This window comes from Danio rerio, chromosome 18 (assembly GCF_052040795.2).
Source record: "Danio rerio strain M-AB ecotype USA chromosome 18, GRCz13ab, whole genome shotgun sequence".
In the NCBI taxonomy this organism is placed as follows: domain Eukaryota; kingdom Metazoa; phylum Chordata; class Actinopteri; order Cypriniformes; family Danionidae; genus Danio; species Danio rerio.
Window position 1 is genome coordinate 39175369 of NC_141038.1, and position 22960 is coordinate 39198328.

The window sequence follows — 22960 nt, forward strand, 5'->3', positions numbered from 1 at the left end:
CAAAAAGGTACCACAATATGCAACGTTGAGTTAGAATTTATCATTTGCATGAATTTTTGATTTTAAAAACGTTCTGGCATAAGAAATTGTAGTGTCTGTACAGTTGTACCACTATTATTTTACTTGTGATTATTACACTACTGTACCTGAACACGGTTCGACTCCTCAGAAAACCATCAAACACGTTTATTCCAGTAGTATCTTTTTTATTTATTGTATTTCTCTATGCTTGCAGATTGTTTATTATGTTTTATGCAGATGATCACTCGAATACAGAACCATCCCAATCAATCTAAAAGTATTAATTCTTCCCAAATAGAGATATTCAAGTCATGTGTTGAAAATATATTCATATCGCACTATATATAGCAGAAAAACTAAATATTGCAACATGTCAGATTTGTTCAATATCATGCAGCTCTAATATAAATTCTAAATGAACACAGCAGATCACATTTTAAACTATATTAAAAAAATTGGAACATTTCTTTATTTAGAAATAGTTTTTCATTCACCCACCTGTTACATTTGTTCTTTTAGTTAAGTCTTGTTTCCGAAGAAGTTTTTGCTCTGTCGGCTTTTATATTTATCTGTAAGCTCCCTCTCGTTCCTCTCATATACTGTTAGCCTCCCTCCTACACAGTAGGACTCAGGAACACTCAGATATAAAGTTCCTCCTCAGCAGCAATGTACAATCCACAGTATATCTCCAAATTTAGCCTGGTGCAGAACATTTCCCTCGGTACAGATCTCAAGTGCTGAAATATACATCGGCTCCAGCTACAGTACATGTATGTGTCTAGATGTGCCTTTTGTTATGGCAGTGAGATAAAGAGACAGTGTGCAGTTTGTTTCACTTCACCCCTTTATGACATCAAGATGAAGTTATCAGTACAGAAAATAATCATCTGCCTCAATGAAAATTGTTGTTAATGTCCAGAGGAAGAAACAGAAGCTGACTGACTCATCTTTTCCATTTGCCTTGTTGCTGTCTTTCAGAAACCAGCATTGTTCTGCTCATTGCCTCTCATGAATCATTTATAATTGTGTGGAGATGGGTTCTGGAAGCCCAACTTCCACTTAGGCTGCTAGTTGCGTTTAAAAGTCCCACTTGGATTAATAGTCTGTCTGTTGAGTTTCAGTTGTGGAATGCAGTTCACGCTTTTCCACAAACAAGAAGAGATGTGCAGGTGTAGTTGTATGGATGTTTTTTTTTTTTTTTGTTTTTTTTTCTTTCTTTGCGGTAAAAAGACACTGAGCATGTTTTAAGGATGCAGCTAACAATCAACTGCGCCAGTTAATCTATCCATTATTTTGTCAAATAGTTAACCAATCTGTTGATTATTTTATACTTAATTTGATGTTTTTTTTAAAGTAAGATGTTTATACCTTGGACCAACTTTTTATTATATAGTAGACTTGTATACAATTGCAGTCATTAACAGTTTTTTCTGAAAAAAAAAAAAAAAAACTTTAAATGATCAAGTGTGTAAGTAAATATTGCAATAATTACAGCCATTCCCCTCACTGACCAGCAGAGGTCCCTATCACCGGCTTTCTAAAGACTCCATCACCCAGAATTTCCTGTATCTGGCGCTGATTACCCTGCACCTGATCCTCATCCACACGCGCACATATAAGCAGCTCTCACTAGCGTCTCATTGCAAAGTTTTGTTTTGCCCTGCATTCATTTCTGAGCGTTATTCCTTGCCTTCTGATTGTTCTCTCGTTGCCAACCTGGACTGTTTATTGACCCTGTCTCATTTCACCGCCTGCCCAGACCTTTGCCTGCTATTGTATTGATTCTCTGCTGCCAGCCCCGATCTCAGCTTGTACCTTAGTGATGGTGAAATGAAGTTTTCTGAACCAGTGAAGTGCTCGACTCAATTGTATTGAAAAAAGTTTTGTTACGCAAAGCTTTCCAAATCAGAGCTCGATAAGGACCTCTGCTGGTTAAAGTGTGGGAAAGCACTGTGCTGCAATAATGTCAAATGTTCACAACTGACTAACTTATTCATGTAGTAATACAGCAACAGTAATAAACAGATTTCCCACGCACTCATTTCAAGCGGGGATTGAACCAGCGATTCCTGCATTGGAGGCGAATTCTCTAAGGAGGAGGCTATGTGAATGATGCTTTCGGTAGCACTTGCCAGCTGGCCTCTATTAAACACTATACTATGTTATGCAGGGGTTTTCTTTAAGGATAGTTATAAAAAAATATGCTAATACACTTTAGTATGGTTCAAAACATTTTTACTATAAATTACTGTTGTATTTTAGTTTAATTACTGGTGTGTGGGACCGGTGCAGTGCTTTGAAACAGTAGAAATGTATGTATTCGTTGCCTAATCTCTCACCATACACTTTACTAACCCATGAGAGTGTTTAAACCTTTGAACCAAAATTCTAAGCAGTCACGTGGGTATAGGCAAAAAGGAAGCTTCGGAAGTCACTGATCACGTGATGATGGCAAAACGAATCAAGCTCCGGTACACTGCTTCACTGCGAGATGTGTCGTTTTTTTAAAACATGCTTCGAAGCCTCGTCGCACAGCACCACGTGACTACTGTATCCTGATGCTAAACGTTATCTGCCTGTCTTAGACTTTGTCTAAACTTCCTATGCACTTGAATATTACAGTTTTTGCCAAAACTCTGTTTTTTATCAGTTGTTTAATAAACGCACTGCATATGTATCCTCTTTGTCAGAACATTCGTTACAGTAACAAATGTGACGCACAGCTCTAGTATGGTTTACATGCAAACCAAGGAGCCTGCAATGTAATTACACAACAGTAATAAATGAGCATATTGAATAAAAATTTACTCAACCTCAAGTTTTTTTTTCCAAAGGATGTAATTTTGAAAATGCCGAAAACCACTGAGCCATAGTTGGAAAAACAAGTACCATGTAAGTCAATGGTTACAGGTTTTCAGCTTTCTTTAAAATATCTTTCTTTGTGCTCAAAACAAGAAATACATTCAGACAATTGTGGAACAAGTGAAGAGTGAGTAAATGATGAGAGAATTATTATTTCTGGGGAAACTATCCCTTTATTTCCTGGTAAAATATTTAATTTGTTATGTCATAATCAATAAAAAAAAACTGAATTTTATACGCCACTTCAATAAGAAATCAGATTTCATCATGACAATTCGTAGTGTTGTCAAAAATATTAATGTTTTATTTTGCTGTGGTTAGCTTATCTGTAGTGTGGTTTTGCTAAATCCTTTTTGTTTTAATCAGAAAATAAGAAGACTACATAAGATTGCACTGATTTGACATGTTTACTAATTTTTTCACTAGCTATATTGGTGTATTTGTACTTAAAGCCTGACATAGGCCTAGTATATTATATAACTTAATTTTTTTTTTTTTTTTGCAATTTGAATGTTACAGGCACTAAGATTTTTTCAAACTAGTGCAATACCACAAGATGTTTTGTTGATGTAAAATATACCTCATTCATATGGAAAAATGCAAAGGGAGGCTTCGAAGCATGTTTTAAAAAAACGACAGCAGCATACAGCAGATCTAACAATCAACATCAACATTACCATATGACATCTCACCACAGAGTAGTGAGGTTCCTCGCAGTATGGAAAATGGTATTGAATATCACTATTTTTCAAGGTATCATACCAGAGTTAGAAATTCCAGAATTAGAAATTCAAGTATAGTGACTACACTACTCTGTGGTGAGATGTCATATGGTAATGTTGATGTTGATTGATAGATCTGCTGTATGCTGCTGCTGCTTTGATTGTTGGTGCAGAGAAAGTACCAAGACTACTGCTGGCAGATTATTTACTGCTGCTGCAAACATGACATTCATGTAACTCCCAACAGATCTACGCACAGGTAGACCTACGGTGGAGGAGTGTGTCCGAAAATGCCCTGCAGATTACTAATGCAAGCAACATTGAGGTGTTTAAATGTTTTGGAACAAGCTCATTGGCCGCTAAAGCAGCCAATCGTCTGCAGCATGTAGTTAAAACAGATTATATAGGACTCATCAGCCTGTATGCCCAGTAGTTTCAAGACAGATCTTTCTATTTGATGTGTTTACATGTGGTGAGAAATTGGCGAAAATCTAGTTGTGGCGATCAGTTTATGCGCAAGTTGTTTACTCCAAATGGGTATATAGTGGTTAATATAGCCACATGCATCGCTGGTTCATTAATCATAATCGAGGAATTGGATTTGTTTGGTCTTTAAATCTTTGTTTTTTCTTAAGTGAGGTCCTTGAGCTCAATAATGCCATTTAAAACATTAATTAGTGAGTCCCTTCACAAATCATTAATTAAAACACCAATTAGTCAGTTCATTCACAAATCATCAGTTAAAACATCTAATAGCCAGATCTACATACAATAGCTGGGAGAGAGACTGTCATTAAATAGTGAGAGAATAGTAGAGCCTTTTTAACAGTTGTTCTTGTATTTATTTATTTAATTTTTTTTTTAGGAAGAGAGAATCCTGGCTCCATGTAGCTCAGTGTTTACTCAGCGTCATATTGTTACAAATACTGAAGAAGTGTAAAAAAGCACTGGGTATCATTCATTAATCTGAGTTATTGTTTTGTGTAAAATAAACAGGTTAGTAAATATATTTTGTTTTATCATCTGTCATGCGCTGGGACTTAAATTACAAAAACAAACTGATATAAAGCAATTAACATCAAGCAAACAATACATGACAATAGAGCACTGATTTTAATTTGTGCTGAATGAGAAAAGAACGCTAGTATTGTTATAGAGCATCTCATAGTCATTATTTAATGCATTATTTCCTGCATAGAGAAACATAAGGTGGCACCACTATCAAATTTTGTACCAGCTCTGCCATTTGACCAACATCAGGCAGTGTCACTGTGACTTCCTGCCTGATGTTTGTCAAAAGGCAGAGCTTGTACAAAATTGTATGGTGGTGCCACCTTATAATTCTTATACGTAATTCAGACCCCAAGTGATGCTCAAGCACTGGTTATTTATTAAAGTACTTTTAATGTTAGCCTTTTTAAATAAGATAATGATTTACTTGACAACATTACAAAAATAATGCAAAAAAGTGCTTGTTTAAAGTAGTAAAAATAATGATCAGCATACAACCTCCATCCAAGAAAAACCCAATGCTTCCCACTGGTTTAAAATATACTTGCAGTGGTAGCCGGATTGAAACACGTCTTATACCCACAGCACAGTCAACTATATGCGACAAACAAAAAATTATTTGATTTTAAAGAATACTTTTATTTATTAAGAAACTGTTATAAACAATTTTTCAATGAGTTAATGTTAAAAAAGACTTGGGGGGAGAAAAAAAAGAAATCCACCTATAATGCTATTCCAGAGCCACGTGCACTCAATGACAGGTAAAATCTGCTTTTCTCTATCTCGCATTCAAGTTCAGGCTGCTTTATTGGCATAACATTTTGTACAGTATTGCTAAAGCATTTTAGGTGTATAAATTATTTAATATATTGCTTTAATCAAATTCATCAAATAAATACAGCAAATCAGAAAAAAACAGGTACAGATATTTTGCAGCCTATTTAGATGCATATATATATATATATATATATATATATATATATATATATATATATATATATATATATATATATATATATATATGCTTTATATGCTCACAACGCACTCCAAAGCACCTGACCTCCTTGCTGCCGCTGCATTGGCTCATAACAGCCATCTAAACATATCACATCTATTTGGCCGTTTAAAGAAACTTCTCACAGTCAGCTGCTGTGACATTTTTGCAACTGTACGCAGCAGTGACAAAGAGGAGACAAAACAAGTATAATCGCCATCAGCGGGACAAGAGTGGAAATTACAATAAGCTACAAATTACAAAAGATCACCCTCAGCATAATCCGTCAAAATGACAGATCACCTTCAGATTTTTCTGTCACTGCTGAAAAAAATCTGTCAATGACGGAAAATATTCGGTTAACGCGACCTCTTATTTATATATATATATATATATATATACCTGGGCGGCCCGTCCAAGTAAACTCTGTTTAAACCTTGCATAATTTAATCATTTTTTATTGAGGAATAGGACACCTTGGAATATGTTGCTGACCAATCAGAATCAAGCATTCCAGAGAGCCTTGCGAGAAGCAAAGTTTCCTTACCTTAGTGCAGTTGGCGGCTTTGGGTTCCAGGTCATTGAGTGTGACCAGCTCTCTGAGCAGGCTGCTCTCCTGGTAGCCTCCCTTAACCCCTCGTAACTTGAAATAGGCCTGAGGCTTAAACAGAATAAGCCTCAGGTTGATGGCAAACCCTGCCATATCGATGGCAAAGGGACGGTGAGGGTCGAATACTGTTTTCCAGCCGTATACTTTTCCTGCTGCATTGACCTTTGGGGACTCGTACCGCAAACCTCCAACAAACGCAACTGGCCACACCGATACTTTACGAGTGGACCGCATCTGCAGAAAAAAGAAAAGGTATTTTTATTATTATCTATTTTTAACAGTTTCTTTTTCGTTATTGGGGAAGTTGCAAAGATACACAGTTAGTGACAAAAGTGTCCTTGTTTGATCCACGTTTCAATTATTAAGGCACATGGATCAAAGATGCCAAAAATGTGTCTGCAAACTCCGGTTATCAACACTGATTCTGTTAAAAGTACCATTTAGTGCATTAATCCAAGTTAAAATGTTCTCTGACTTCTACTGTACATATCAGGCGTGTAGAATAGGTAAGTTGTTGTTGTGGTTGAAATATATGCTTAATTATACACTAAACTATAATGACATAATGCCGAAAGGGAATGGCTTAGATATATTTAAAGCTTTGACATGAAAACACACCCAGTAATTGATGTCAACTTCTGCACAAACAGATGTGTTTCATAAAGTGTATAAAATATAAAACAGTCAGACAATATCTGAGTGATATGACACAGTGCATAAAACCCTTAAGCAGTCTACATGTTTGTTGTCACATTCCGAACAAAAGATTTACAATAATTGTCAAAATTTGACAATATGCATGACAAATCAATAAACTATTCAATTAAAAAGACCTTATGTTTCTTCGAGGTGGCACTGAATACAATTTTAATCCGTATATCCTTGTGAATTTTTGTGAGTACTTGGCTGCTCATGCAGGTCTAGATTGAGAGTGTGATCTAAAGCAGTGGTTTCCAAAGTGGGGGTTGGAGGATAATGAGCAGGGGTTGCTTGGTGATTTCCAAAATTCAAATTCATTTTATGAAACTATTATAATGAGCATACTATATATGTCCATATACTACAAAAGATAAAAATAGTATTTAATAGTTATAAAAAATTTTCCCAACTGTTTGCAACACCTGGAGTCTCGTAACGTTAGATAAAAGATACAGCAATAGGGTCAGATGCAGCAGACGATTTCATGGCACCAAGGTAAACTTTCTGACGTCTTTACGGTACTCGCATAAATTTATATACAGGCCATGATTGAACATGGAGGATGATCTCCAAGTGATGTTCTCAAAAACTAAACAAATATTAGACTTGGGCTTATTGATGTGTGTGAGCCATGTTTGCATATATTTTACCACCTAAGAGGATATTGGGGGTCGCGACTCACTTTCGTTATTATTTTGGGGGTTGCGGGCTAAAAAGTTTGGGAACCCCCAACCTAAAGTACATACAAATATTGAGGACATGTTTATTAATACACATGCAACAAAACAGTTTGTGTTTTGTTGTGATAGCTGTGTTTTTACCAGGGTGTTACACTCACTAGATTTATGTGAGAATAGATGGTGTTTGAGTGTATTTCCATATACTGAACTCAGCTATGGATAGGTATACCCAGATTTTTATTATATGGCGCCTTTACTATTTAAAAGGTAGGCTCTAAGTACAGTAGGCCTGCTGCAGTAGTTGTTATTAGCACTTGGCCACAAACTGACTGCATTACCTGCCTACCACTGCACATTTCAACAGATCTGATGTTACACTTTGTGTTTACCGATAAATTATTAAAAAGTTCAGGCAGTCTCCTTGCTGTTTTTCCAACACACACACAAACTCCCTGTAGTGTTGAGAAATGTTACTATGTTATTATTTCTCACCCCTTGCACTCAAACCATTTTGTCCCAGCAGCATATCATTAATTAAATCATTATCATAAGTGTGCAATTAGTCTTTTAATGACTTAAATCAAAGACTGCTAGTAGACAAGGAAAAACTTTAGTTGTGGGCAGTTCTCGTAGAGATATTTAGAATGAAAAAAAAAAAAAGGATTTTCATGCCAAGACTGTTTGCTTAAAGTCTGAACTGGTGGAAAACCAGTCAGAAAAAAAAAAAAAAAACATTTTGATGGTCTTATTTAGATTCTAAGCTCATTCTTAAGCCTGATTTATACTTCTGCGTCAAGGGACCGGCGTAACCCACGGCGCAGGCAACGCGTGTGACTGTGCATTTATACTTCTGCGCGCTGTCTCTGTCGGTCTGCATTAACACTTCCGAAATGCTAGTGGGCAGTGAGGTGTTAATGTTCCTCTGTGTCGAATTTCGTCGCTGTTGTTTTGCTTTTCCTGAACACTTCCGGGATGTACAAGTGGCTTAAACTCGCTCATTTTGAGGCAGGAACCGGAGGACGTGCAACAACTTTAACTATGAGGTAAACACAAAACAAAACTTTACATCCGGAGCTCCTTCACGGGACTCCACACTTAAAACAATCGCTCGCGCCATTCGCACGGCTCTCGGTCCCACCCAGACTCGTCAGCGCTACCAAGCCGACCAATCACAGAGCTTACGCTACGCGTCATTGCGACGTGTAGTTACAATTTTTGAGAGGTGCACGTCAGTGACGGCGACGGCCACGGCGAAGGGCTATGCGTCAGCGGCGTAGCAGACGCCGGCGTTTGACGCAGAAGTATAAATCAGCCTTTAGACTCTAAGCAACTTTACAAATACATTTCAAGACTAACTAAAATGTCAAATTAAACATTTGCAGATATTAAGCAGCAGTGTAGGGCAAGCTACTTGAGAAATGTAGTGAGCTAAGCTATTCAATAGTTTCTGGATGCAGCCTTTATGATGCAAGCTGAGATTGGATCACTCAGCGATGCAATGTCAGACACAATGGACTCAAATGGAGCAAGTGACATCACTGTGACGTGGAGGGTTAAGCCTGATTTATACTTCTGCGTCAAGTGACCGGCGTAACCCACGGTGCAGGCAACGCGCGTGGTTGTGCATTTATACTTCTGCGCGCTGTCTCTGTCGGTCTGCATTAACACTTCCGCAACGCTAGTAGGCAGTGAGGTGTAAATGTTCCTCTGTGTCGAGTTTCTTCTCTGCTTTTTTGCTTTTCCTGAACACTTCCGGGATGTACAAGTGGCTCAAACTCGCTCATTTTGAGGCAGGAACCGGCGGACGTGCAACAACTTTAACTATGAGGTAAACGCAAAACAAAACTTTCCATCCGGAGCTCCTTCACGGGACTCCACACTTGTAAACAATCGCTCGCGCCATTCGCGCGGCTCACGGTCCTGCCCAGACTCGTCAGCGCTACCAAGCCGACCAATCACAGAGCTTACGGTACGCGTCGTTGCGACGTGTAGTTACATTTTTTGAGAGGTGCACGTCAGTGACGGTGATGGCCACGGCGAAGGGCTATGCATCAGCGGCGTAGCATACGCCGGCGTTTGACGCAGAAGTATAAATCAGCCTTTAGGTGTGGGGTTAGGTGAGCCCATTAAAAAGCATTGGATGCAGCCCAAATTGCACTGCACCAGGTCTGCAGCCAGACCCCTCTCAAGCTATTAGCTACTCTACTTAAAATATAGCTTAACTACAAAAAGCTACCCCCTGGGAAATGTAACAAGGTAACCTATAAGCTACCTGACAAAAAGTTACTAATGTATTTTGTGTAGCCCTGCCTATATGGATACACTTAGGCACATTTGCAGGACAAACTATAAGTTAATTTAAAACCAACTGAACTAACAAACAACATTTAAAAAATATTCAAACAAGCTATAACAAAAGGACAGCATCACAATTAAAGTTCTTGCATCTTAACATGTACTTCTCAAGGTATGGTCACGCGTAATCCTGCTTTAGAAATAACTCCTCTTCCTTAGTCATCTTTCCTAGTTTCTTTTGTTAGCCTTTCAAGCTAGTTTCTAGTGTTAGCCTAATTGATCAGCGACGTCACCCACCAGTGCGAGAGGTGGTAGTAACCCATCAAAAAGTTTGTTGTCGACCACCGTAAAACAGGAAGAAGAAATCGTCATTCTCGCCATCATATGGATTTACTTTCATTGGCTAGACACTGGTCTCACATCTCCGTTAATGTCAGCGCCGTCACTATTAATCTACAATGGTTAAATGTAGCTTGTGTGGACGCTACTGCCATGCTACTGAGAAATGTTGTTGCGCTAGTAGCGTCACTACTTGTAGCGACGCTATAGCTTAACTCTGTTAAGCAGACATCATTAATCATTCTAATTTTTTCATATGATGCTCAGTTAGGATAAAATTATTACTCAACTTAAGGGAACACGGATAGAGGGCATGTCTTTAAAACAAAGCTGTAGTTTGATGAGGGCATGATTGAGTGCGAAATCATGGGAGTTGCTATCTTTATTACATCTTATGTGACTCTTCCATGTTAATGGATGAGCTAAAGTATTCAAAGCATAGTATGTTAGTATGCAGCAGAGTAAAGCTGTAAGCTGTCAAAGCAAAATGACACCCCTGGAACAACTGAGGATGAGAGAAGAGTGTGATGTGATATGCAAGCAGCAGAACTTTTTTTATGCCTCATCATGCCTTCCAGGTCTTCCAGTCATGATCATGTGGACATAAAGCAAAGCTGTTTTATCATACTTACTGCATTTTAAGGTTTTTCTAATGTTGCTCTGTGCAGTTTAAAAAATGTATACCATATTAAGGCATCTTTGTCTCGTTTCTACACATAGTATGATGTGATTAACATGGTGACACGGTCCGTGTTACCAGATAAAAATAGCTAATTTCTAAAAAACATTTGGGATAAGGTATGCACATAAGTCTGCAAAATATACTGTATAACATGGTTCTAGTGGTTTTTGAATATTTTAATAAAACCATCTTACATATTGTACCTTTAATCTTCAATAAAAGTTCTTATTATTGGTGTGTAGACTATACTGTAGGTCTAAAACTCGATTACTGGAAGGCCGTGGCTCTGAACAGTTTTGCTCCAACCCTATTCAAACACAGCTGATCCAGGTGTTCAAGGCTACTAGAGACTATTAAGCAGGTGTGAGTTGGAGCTGGTTGGAGGTAAACTCTGCAGAGCTGTGGCTCTCCAGGATTTGAGCTTGAAACCATTGGTGTAGACAACTTTATGCACTGCAGCTGGAATGGCATCCACTGCGTAATCATGTTGAATAAGTTGGCAGTTCATTAGATGAGATCTTTTCAAAACATGTCTAAACTGTTTTGATCAATTTAATGTGTCCTTGATGAATAAAAGTATCAAAAAATATGTTTTGTTTTGTTGGAATTTTAATTGAACCACGATTTACTCAAAAAATATAAAGTAGAGCAACATATTTATAATGATAAAAATCTCAAGAGCAGCAAATGGCACTAAAATCTGGAGTAGGAGCTGCTGAGCTTTCAATGACAGAAAAAACTTTTTAATATAAGACAAAAATACTGATCAAAATCCTTTTTTTTGCCCCCCCACACATTTGATTCACTATATTAGACCTGGTTTCCTGACATTTTATCCTACCCATCAGAATATGCTATCAACACTGTATTTGAATGGTTCTGGGGTTGGGGTTAGGGATTAGGTTGTTGTAGTAGGATATTACAGCTTCATATTACACTACTCAAGATTGAAATTTACACTAGTAGCAAACTCTGATGCGTAGCATATTGTGTTATCAAAACGTGCTACCTATTTTTTGAATGGGACAAACTGACAAGGTAGGACAAATCAACAGAATAATCAGAATTTCTGTCAGAAAGAATATGTCTACACCTATAGAAGCTAGTCTAACATTTAGGAATTGGTGCTGCACAGACATTTGCACCAAGACTGTAAAAATAGTTTACACTTTTTCATTAACTAAGGTTTGTTTACTGATAAAAGACAATTATTAAAATAACGACCATGCTACGGTTTCCCCCACAGTCCAAAAACATGCGGTACAGGTGAATTGGGTAGGCTAAATTCGCCATAGTGTATGAGTGTGAATAAGTGTGTATGGATGTTTCCCAGAGATGGGTTGCAGCTAGAAAGGGCATCCACTGCGTAAAACATATGCTGGATAATTTAGCGGTTCATTCCGCTGTGGCGACCCGAGACTAATAAAGAGACCAAGTTGAAAAAAAAATTAATGAATGATCAACATTTTCATATATTAGGCTACATGTGTAACGTTAAGTGACAACAGGGGTGTGGATCCAAACGCAGGTTTATTTAGCAGAATGGTCAGGCAAGCAATGATCAACACTGAAGCAAACCGATGTACGGGCAAATCCAGATTGGTAGTCAAAATAACAGGTGTGTGGTCAGAAGGCAGGCAGCAGACAGGGATAAACAATAAAACAAACAAAACAAAGCAAGGGTCAAAACCGGCAAGACAAGGCAAGGAAAACGCGTTGTTGTCACAGAAACAGATAACAAAAGACTCCTTGAAAAAGACTCCTTGAAAGAGCCTTGAAATGTGTGTGTGTGTGTGCTGTATAAATAGTCCTAGTAATCAGTTCATGAGTGGCTTCTGCTGTGTCTGTCTGCAATCATGGGGATCTAGACAAGATGTGTGAGTGGTGCATGACCTGATCTTGTAGTCCATTTAATTGCGTATTTGTAGTTTTATGCAATACTGTGTCTTTACCAGCGATCTGCACAGGTTGGATTGCTAGGGAATGTGACAAAACATGTTAATTAAATAAATACCTGCAATTTTTTAAAGTAAAGAGGAAATGTTTAAAACAGAAACTGATGTTTTTAAATGCTAATAATACTGTATTTCACACGTTTTCTCTAATTATAACTCATTGAAACGTCAAAGTGAGTGTTAATCAGTTACCATAATTATTAAAATAGCTGAAATGTAAATTTTTTCATGTCATAGATCGCATGTATGAAAGGTACAAATATGAAAAAGAATCACATCACATAAAGGCACAGTTGTTTAAGAATTTGCAATGGTGAATTTCATATCTATTTATTGTTTTTTTGACTAAAATGAAATCAAAAGGGGCAGCACGGTGGCTCAGTGGTTAGCACTGTCGCAAAAAGGTTGCTGGTTCGAGTCCCAGCTGGGCCAGTTGACATTTCTGTGTGGAGTTTGCATGTTCTCCCTGTGTTTGTGTGGGTTTTCTCCGGGTGCTCTCCGGTTTCCCCCACAGTCCAAAGACATGTGGTATAGGTGAATTGTATGAACTAAATTGGCTGCAGTGTATGTGTGTGTGTGAATGCGAGAGTGTATGGGTGTTTCCCAATACTGGGTTGAAGCTGGAAGGCCATCCACTGCATAAAACATATGCCGGAATAGTTGGCGGTTCATTCCATTGTGGCGATGCCTGATAAATAAGGGACTAAAGGAAAAAAATAATGATTAAAATCAAAATAATCTTGTACACCCCTTGGATCTTTTGTCCCTTCTGTACAAACATGCATGTCCAAACAAACTTTGATCATTTCCACGTCAGCTCTCCTGCTGTATATAGTGCACTCACAGGTACAGTCCATGATTAGACACCTCAGCACTACAGATCATGTTTTGTATCAAACATACAAACAAACACATCTGAACAGCACAACTCATCCTGAGCAGGTCATGAGATCGAAAACAAGACACTGACAGACAGAGAACAAGTGAGAGAGAGAAAGAGAGACAGATCCTCCTTTAATCTTCCTGCTTCAAACGCTCCCTATACTCCTACATCCAAATGCTTTGTGTGCCGCCCAGTGCAAGTGGTCGACATCATAAAAGGAAACTGCTTAATGAATAGTGAAGGCTAGAGCGGGCCAGCGAAGCAGTTGTCTTTATTCCCATAATGCATCGCCTACTGTATCCAAGGGAAGCTTTTACAAAGAGCTACAAAAGCACTGTAGATGGAAAGGAACACTGTGTCTCTTTCTCATTTAGGCCTGCTATGTGTCTGTAAAAATAAATAGATGAATTGATTAGGACTCCGCTAAATGTAAAGGGTGGTTTCGCTGACTGAACTGTTAAAGGCTGTTCGCATTGATCCAAATCTAGGTTGAGTAATTGGCTTTGACCCTTCTCCTCCATTTCATGCTTAAAGCAAACAGTCCCGGCCCAATCTGATTACTTCCTGAGCGACTAATATTATATTGCGCCACTGTCATTTTTCATTAAAGAAAGAGAGGTATGTTTTCTGTACCTGTTGGCAGAAACAATGACACTTGGAATCGTAAATTGTTGAAAAGGATGCATGTGCGTTACAGAATTGGGATGACATTAATCTTTTCTAAACTAGCTGTCATTGGGGAGAGCTGCTGAAGCTAGACTGCCCTAGTTTAGCATATTGAACGGCTGTTTTCTGCCTTTTGCCTCTCATTTAAAGTCTTTCATGCTGAATTCATGAACTGAAGAAATTGAGAGAACCTATATTGAGGGTAGCAATGGACAAACTTTTATTCTGCATAATACTTATGCTGTATGTATTTTACTCTCAACATACAACCTGTGCATGTAAATATCAAACAGGGTTTTTACAAATAGGGTGTTGAATATCTGTTTTATTTGTTTGAAAATTTTATTTTACATATTATTTTAAGAAAAACAGCCCTAATTTTACAAGTAAGGTTTTGTTTCTTTATTAATGTTTTAATACATTTCTTTATTCTAATGTTTTACTTTATATATATCATGGTTTCACTACATTCATTGTTCCACAGCGGGGCGCCACCCCAAAATTGATCCCGCCACGGCACCATTACAGCTTTTTATTCAAAACATTCAAAACGTGTTTTTTTTTTAAATACCAAAACGTATTAAAAGGTAAGTATATTATAACAGAGCATACTTTTCTGTAACCCTATTGGTGCTGTGCGTCATTTGTTTGACCCTTTAAGGTTACGTGCTGACTGAGTGACTGGCTGACTGACAGATGCGTGAGGCCAGCAAACAGGTATTTAAAGTGCACTTAGTCTTTTTAGAGTTTTCAGAATGCAGTACACTATTTATACTAAACAATGGAATAGAATAGTGCATAAGAATGAGATTTGGGATGCACCTTTTACTTTATTCCCACCTTTTTTTACACCAGTAGACAGTTGAATTTCGCATACTCAAACTCTAGTGTGACTGCAGCTTCGGGATCTTGACCTAGCACCTCAATACTTAAGATAAATCAGACTGAAAAGCCCTCTGCACAGTCCAAGCTTTTCATCAGCAGATACTTGATTATTTGTTTGCAAACATCAGAGGTAGACATTATGGCTGAAAAATCAGCCAATCGCAGCACTTCACAGACTATGCCATTTAAACTGTTTTACTTTTGGTTTATGCTGTATTATTTTATTACTTGTCTTATTTTTGTAATGTAGAATTTCGTCTTATCACCATTGTAGCCATACACACAGATGACCCATTATGCAGAATAAGACATGTTGAAATGATTCTGTCGAGTCAAAGTAGTCACAGAGGAGAGCCGGGGAAAGTGGCTTGTGTCCCTTGAGCTCAGAGTACTTACAGCGGAGTCAACACTGTAAAAGAAAGCCAAGAGAACGAGGGTAAAAATACAGAGCATCTGTAAATAAACCCTGTCGTTGAGAGTGCCTGCGTAAGCATTTTTAATAAGAGCTTAATAATTAATACACCCTGGCAGGCATGGTTGTTTTAAACAAGGCCAAATGCATAATTCATGAGCTGTTACTATATCTTCGTTTCCAAATGTAAAACGCATTACAGGCTCTTCTGTTTGATATTTTCTTATTCTGGATCACTGATTTTTAGGCCATATAAAACTTTGGTTCTTTCAAGTTAGATTGAAAAAACAAAAGCTGAGAGTGGGGTTGAATCGAGTTTATGTTAGTCAGGAAGATTGCTATTTAAATACATTAAATTTAAATGAGAAACTATGATGCATTTTAGAGGATTTATTATTTAGAACAAGGAATTTTCAAGAGTCCACAGACCACAGGGGATCTGTGAAGGTTCTGTAGGGGATCCACCAATTATAGTTGGATCTGAAACTAATCTGTTTAAAAATTAAGATGTGCGTCAAACAAAGACACACGATTAAGTTAACAAAAAAAAAATCTTGAGCTAAGAACCGAGAGTCTCATGTAAATGAAAAATTTCAAACACAAATAAAATGTATTCCCAGTATGGTTTGCAGGAAGGGCGTCCACTTTGTAAGACATACGCTGGATAAGTTGGCAGTTCATTCCATTGTGGCAACCCTGATGAATAAAGGGACTAAGCCGAAGGAAAATGAATGGCTCTACAGATCGACAATGATTAATAAGCATGATAAATCATATTGTACATTAAAGGTGCCTTAAAAAGAAAATCTGGATTTACCAAGGGTATACCTCCACAGCTATTATCAGAAAGCAAAATGCTGGATATACTGATGTAAAATTTATTCAGTGCCACCCGAAGAGACATAAGGTATGTTTAATTGTATCTTTAGTTAATTTATTGTGTTTATTATAAAATTTGCCAAAGACGTTTGTAATTTGAGTTAACAATCACATTGTGTTTAATGCGCAATAAACCATCTCACTCTGCAAATACTGCAATTTCTCTAGAGTGAAAGAACAGCCATACTCTTTATTGAACATCATCTGTTTATAGCAGAGATTGATAATAAATCCTGGCTGTGTTTACATTTACATTATAGCTTCAAAATACAACACAAAACATCTTTGTCGCTATCTTTTGTCAAGTTTATTTATAAATTAGCCAAAATTTTGTTTTATTTTACTCTTTCTGATAGTTTACGTTAGATCATTCACTCAATACTAAAATAAACCTCTCCACCACTTAAGTTAAAACGATTGAATGGGGTATCTACTTTCTTTGTTATAATACAATTTAATAAATTAAGATGTTCATTTCAGAGTACATCATGCTGTGTGTCTGTGTGAGAGAGAGAGAAAACACTGAGAGTTGTGTCAGAGTGCAGCACATTAATATTCATGCCATTCCAAATATGGTCAATAAGGACTTTCTGATTCTATGGGTATTTTATGTACATGGTGTGAGGATACAAGATGTGCTGCACCTGAAACTACGGATACTGGAAGCATGTGCTGGCATTTCTCCTGCGGTGTTGCTATCAGTGTGTGAAGAGAGGGAGAAGAGGGTTGCATTGACAATCAAACACAATGGGCAGCACATTGAACACATTTTATAAGTAGTCAGAAACTTGTAAATAACTCATAAAAGAATAAAGTTATGTTAAAATCAAGCACCCCATTGTTTTTCTTGTGAAATTCACCAATAAGTTTGATGTGTCAAACTACCCTCCTTTTATTAAAAAAAAGAAAAAATTGGATCCAAGATGGCCGACTTCAAAATGGCCACCATGGTCACCACCAATCTTGAAAAGTTTGCCCCCTCACACATACTAATGTGTCACAAACAGGAAGTTAAAATCACCAACCATTTCCATTTTATTAAGGTGTATCCATATAAATGGCCCACTCTACATAACAAATGTGCATATAAAACCATTTCTGGAAAATTTAAACTTACCAAAGCCACATACCTACTATGTAAAAATCAGAGAACAATTTAACTTATTGAATCAATGCAGTATATAGCACATTTAATATGATATCGTATGCATTCTACAACAGGCCAGGGCTGAATTAACAGCCAAACAGTGTCTATGCAAAGCACCATCCTATGTAAGTATATTAAGCATGAATTTTAATTTCTAAAATGTACAACCCACATATATCAACAGAAACGGCAGCTTTTGTTCAACCCTAATTATAGTCTTGAGTCTTTTGTTGCCAGTGTTTCAGAATTATGTGCCCGATCATTTTTCACCACCCACCATCAACGACTCTCTTTCAGAGCAGCTTCTTAAAATTTCAGGGGATTTGGAGGAGTTTTCATGAGAAAACTTTGAAGCAGTTTGATGTGACAGAAGTGATTCAGAAACCTATGAAGGCTCTGACAGGTATTTACCTGTCTGCAACATTACAAGACTCCAGTAATAATAACCTAAACATGACAAATTCTGTCATCATTTATAAAATGGTTTGCTTTCCGCCTGTTGCTTCAAGTTGTGTGATGAAAGCCAGTGCAATGTTTAGAGTTTTGATTTACTGTAATTAAATCTGTTCTCCAAACAAAATCAAACTGAATCGTATTTAATCTGTTCACCAACCAAAATGATTGTGTGAGATTTGAAATAGCAGCCATCGTATAGCAGTCGTATTTTCAGTGTTTTCAATGAATAATGATTGGATTCTGACATACAGTAACCTGTGATGAGCAATTTTAACAAACAATTATCAAAGATGACCTGATTTTGATTTAAAATTGTGAATTTTGAAGAATGAGGACAAGTTTGCATGTGTGCAATGATAAATAGATGATCATAAAAAAAACTGTTTATTGTATAACTTCCATGTGCAAGCCATAGGTGTCGATTACAATACAAACTATAGTTTAATTTATGTAAGATACAAACACAATTTACAAGAAACATTGTCTTTTAAAGTGCCTATAAGTTGGCTACATCTGTTTCAGACCACCAACAGAACATTTTCCAGCATCCCTGCTGGGCGTGATTATGCATTGGCATTTGATAATGGTGTGAACAATTATGGGTGTCAAATTTATATTAAATTATTATTATTATTTTAGACATGCACACCCTCCAACACATCTACTTTTTTATGTCCTTCAGCATAGGTCCAAGCAATAATTAGAGCGGTCAAACTCCCCCTGTAATTAGCACCCTGGTTTTGAGTCCCATTGACATTCAATACAAAGGCAGTAGACACATATGGCCCGTTTCCACTAAGTGGTACGGTACGGTACGGTTCGGTACACTTTTATGGCCGTTTCCACTGTCAAAAAGCATACCGAACCGAACCAAACCATACCACGTTTTCGGCACCCTTTCGACAGGGTACCACACACGAGAAAGGGTACCAAAAGGCGGAGCTAGACGCGCAACTGAACGCTATTGGTTTACAGAGATACGTTATTCGCTTACGCAACAAGCCAGAATGAAAACAAAAGAGCCGCCATGTTTAAAATACACAGCCGAGAGATCTTTTACAGCGTAAATACATATACATATAATAAAAGCCATGGTTGACACGGGCTGAAACACTTCTTGTCGTCGTCTTGATAAACAGCCACAATGCCAAAGAAGAGCAGATTTATTACGAGCCAGTCTGCAGCGCGAACGGTTTCGCTTTCTTGCCTGCGCTCGCTGCTCGTCTGTATCTGAAATAACAAACTTCTTGAGCTGATGATAATAACGTGCGCTTGATGGTCTTGAAAGGAGAAGCCGGAAAAAAGGAATACATTATTTTTTTAGCAAACGTAAACAAACTGCTATGTTTAACTATTATTATCATCACCTTTTGGACTAATAGGAACTTAGAATGATGGAATGACTCTCTAACAGAGGCTACATGTGCTGCTGAAGATTACAAACACAGATAAGAGGTTTTCACTGACTGTAGGCTATATTTTGTGTAGTTTTTGTAACTAAATAAGCACTAAATATATGCTATGTGTAGTTCTTCTGTAGTTGGTAACATATCGGAGACTGTAAGGGTCTGTATGTGCTCATATATGTTGCATTTATTTATTTAATATAATTACAGATGTTACAGTAGGCTATTTCGCATTGTCATTGATCTGCAGTTATAATCAAATCATATTCATAGAAAAGTTAAAGATGAACATTTATACAGAAGTATTTATGCGTATAAAGCATTTGTTTTGTGAGAAGTGCTTCTCAAATGATACGTAAACGACCTGTACGGCTTTACTGTAGACATTTTCTCGAGCGAAAATTACGTCGACTGAAACTTTCTGTCATACACCACGCCCATCAAAAGGGTACCCTTGGTAATGGAAATGCAAGCCTGATAAAGGTGACCCGTACCAACCCGAACCGTACCGTACTGTACCAGTCAGTGGAAACGAGTCAATAGACAATTTCTTTATAATATCTTTCAAAAATGCTAATAAACAACAGTATGTTCAGTTTTGAATGAGCTGTCTCTTTAAAACAGAAATGTCTATAGACAAATTCTTTGAGGATAATTTGCAGTAGGAGAGAAATGGGAAAATAATAGTTAAAATAAAATGATCATGCATTTAAAGCGCTCAAACAAAGCTTATTATTAAATCAGTGGAGTTAGACTTCTTACAAGTGCAGTCATTTAACCACCACCCATTACTGTTACAATACACTATTTATGCTTCCTTTCTGATAGAGACAACTGTCATGCCTGTCTTAACTCACCTCCTCAAACAGCTCCAAGCTGTACGTATTATCATCATCTGCGAAGTAAACGATTCCCGCCTGGCTGCTGTTGGAATTGAAGGTCTCCCTTAGCCATCTCAGAGCCAGATTCCTCTGCATGGTGCCACGTGGAATCCTGGGATCTCTCGTGTCCCCTCGCAGCTTGTAGTTCCGTGGGGTCTCCACATTGAGGTGTGTGTAGTTCAGCCCGGTTTCCCTCAGAAGCCTCGTGACCAGAGGGGTTCTCCTCTGAGAGTCCTCCACCAGGATCCAGTGCAGGTTGGGCACATGAAGGAATGTGTTGGCCAATCGCGTTAACTCTGCTTTCTGCACAGGACGGCTGTATGTCGGGGTGATGACATGAATGGTGGGTAAGACGTCAGACCAGGGTGGAGGTCTTGTATACACATATTCTGTACGAACCACCTCTACTATGTCCTTGTCCTGTGAGCAGTATTCTTTTGAGTCTGTTGCTGGTCTATTCTCGTGTCTAGTCTCCGTCGCGTCATCTAGCCAGACAGAGAAAGAGAATTAAGACATTAGCACACCCCAGGGCTGCTCTTTTTATTTCTGACGCATGCCACAAACCTTAGAGGAGTACCTGCTAGCCGTTGCCGGTGGATGGTTAGTCGCTCTGGTATGATTAAGATCTCTTTTACTAGATGGTGACAGACTGGAGAGGGTGAGAGCAGGAACCGTGAGATCATAATACCATTACTCCATAAGGGTTGATGGCACTGATTCAAACCCATAAAGCACTGGTTCTGCATGATCTGCTTTTGAATTCTTAATGGGATTGTTCAGACAAAAATGCTAATTTTCATGCCTTTCAAAGCCTGTTTGACTTTCTTTCTTTCTTGAAGTACAAAAGGAGAGTTTTTAGAGGAATATCCTGATGTATTTTTTAAAAAGTATCAAAATGCATCTAACGTATAACTGCAGCATCTAAGAAAAGGCAATCTAACTTTATAATGATAATAATAGCACCAGTAATGACCCTATGACATTATATTCATGAAAATAGCATTCTGAATCTAAGCTTTCACATTTTTTTCAGATGGCAAATCATCAATGTTTTTTTATTGTTGTCAATTTCAGAGTTAAGTTGTGTGGGGATGATGATTTGGGTTTCCTACAAAAGCGAAATGTGTGAGTGAATTTTAACACTTACAGTAGGTGCACCAGTGATGGGCAGTATTTATTATACATGTATTCAAAATACAAAATAGTATCTTGCAATTTGTATATGATAGGAATAATGGAAATGGCTTAAAATTTTGTATCAAAATACTTTAGTGTCTTGTATTTTTAAAATACTCTCTAAGAAGTCCACATGGTGGCATCATATAAATGCACCCTCTAACTGGTGCTTTGGACACTACTAACTCTTCCATTTAATGAATAAATGAAAAAAATATATATAAAAAAATTGCAGAAAGAGTATACTGTAAAAATAATAGTAGTTTTGGATGGATTATTGATGCAAATGTTTGTCTTACAGTGTCAATTTCTATACTTCTTTGCCTGTTTTAAATGCCAATATTTGAACAGCAAGTATAGTTGCACTGTATAGCAAATGAAGAGGGAAGATGTATGCCTAAAGATGTCAAAGTGACACGACATATAAAACACATATTTAATAATCTAAAAACTAACAGGTTTTAAAGCAGGAACAGGATATAGTATATGAGGAGTTTATTTGCAAAAATAGATTACAATTTTTAGAAGTTTTCAGAAATCATGTTTTTACAATGAGTTTAGAAGAGTCAGTTTAACAGTTAGGGACTGATATCATTCTTTTTATGTTGTAGTATTTTTAAAACACAAAAATACTGCTGTATTTTGTAGTTTATTGCTGTATTTTGCCGTTTATTTTGATACACAAACTTAAGGTATTAGGTATTTTATTTTAAAATAAATTTTAATTAAATTTTTGCCCATCCCTAAGGTGCACACAATGTACACACAGTGGACCAGTGGTTTACAAATTGATGGATAAATGATTCAACTGCAGACATCATCTTCTTACATGATGTCCGAATACATTCAAAACCCATTATGTGTATTGTCTAGCTATGGAGTGTATTTTGATTGTAAATTATTGTGGTGCATTCTGGGGAAAAAATGCCTGACTCCTCTATGGTTTCAGACAACAATACAAGTAGCTGTTCCTCAAACAGCACCAGAAGTGTTGTCCAAACCTTTTCATTAAGAGATTTTACCTCCAATCAGCCCCTAAACACTTGCCTGAGCATGAGCAATTCTGGTTTCCCCCTCAGTCTAAAGACATGCAGTACAGGTGAATTGAATACGCTAAATTGGCCGTACTGTGTAAGTGTGAACGAGTGTGTATGGATGTTTTCCAGTACATGGTTGCAGCTGGAAGGGCATCCGCTGTGTTAAACATATGCTGGATAAGTTGGCCTGTTAAATAAAGAGATTAAGGAATAAGGAATGAGATTAAAATTACCCCTATACCCTTAGTGCACTATTTCAGGC

At 37.4% G+C, this 22960-nt stretch overlaps 2 protein-coding genes across 8 annotated transcripts in view; one reads left to right on the plus strand and one right to left on the minus strand.

Annotated features, from left to right (window-relative positions):
* Window positions 1-22960, plus strand: part of clasrp (CLK4-associating serine/arginine rich protein) — a 777720-nt gene that overhangs the window by 256125 nt on the left and 498635 nt on the right. The gene's annotated exons all lie outside the window — the stretch shown is intronic.
* Window positions 1-22960, minus strand: part of b3gat1a (beta-1,3-glucuronyltransferase 1 (glucuronosyltransferase P) a) — a 192664-nt gene that overhangs the window by 3376 nt on the left and 166328 nt on the right. For 4 of the 7 annotated variants that reach the window (XM_087291990.1, XM_087291988.1, XM_087291989.1 and 1 more), the window contains 2 exon segments: window positions 20462-20970; window positions 6158-6454 (listed from right to left, as the gene is read on the minus strand). In XM_087291990.1, coding sequence (XP_087148116.1) covers window positions 6158-6454; window positions 20462-20970 — 806 coding nt within the window. 7 annotated transcript variants of the gene reach the window in all.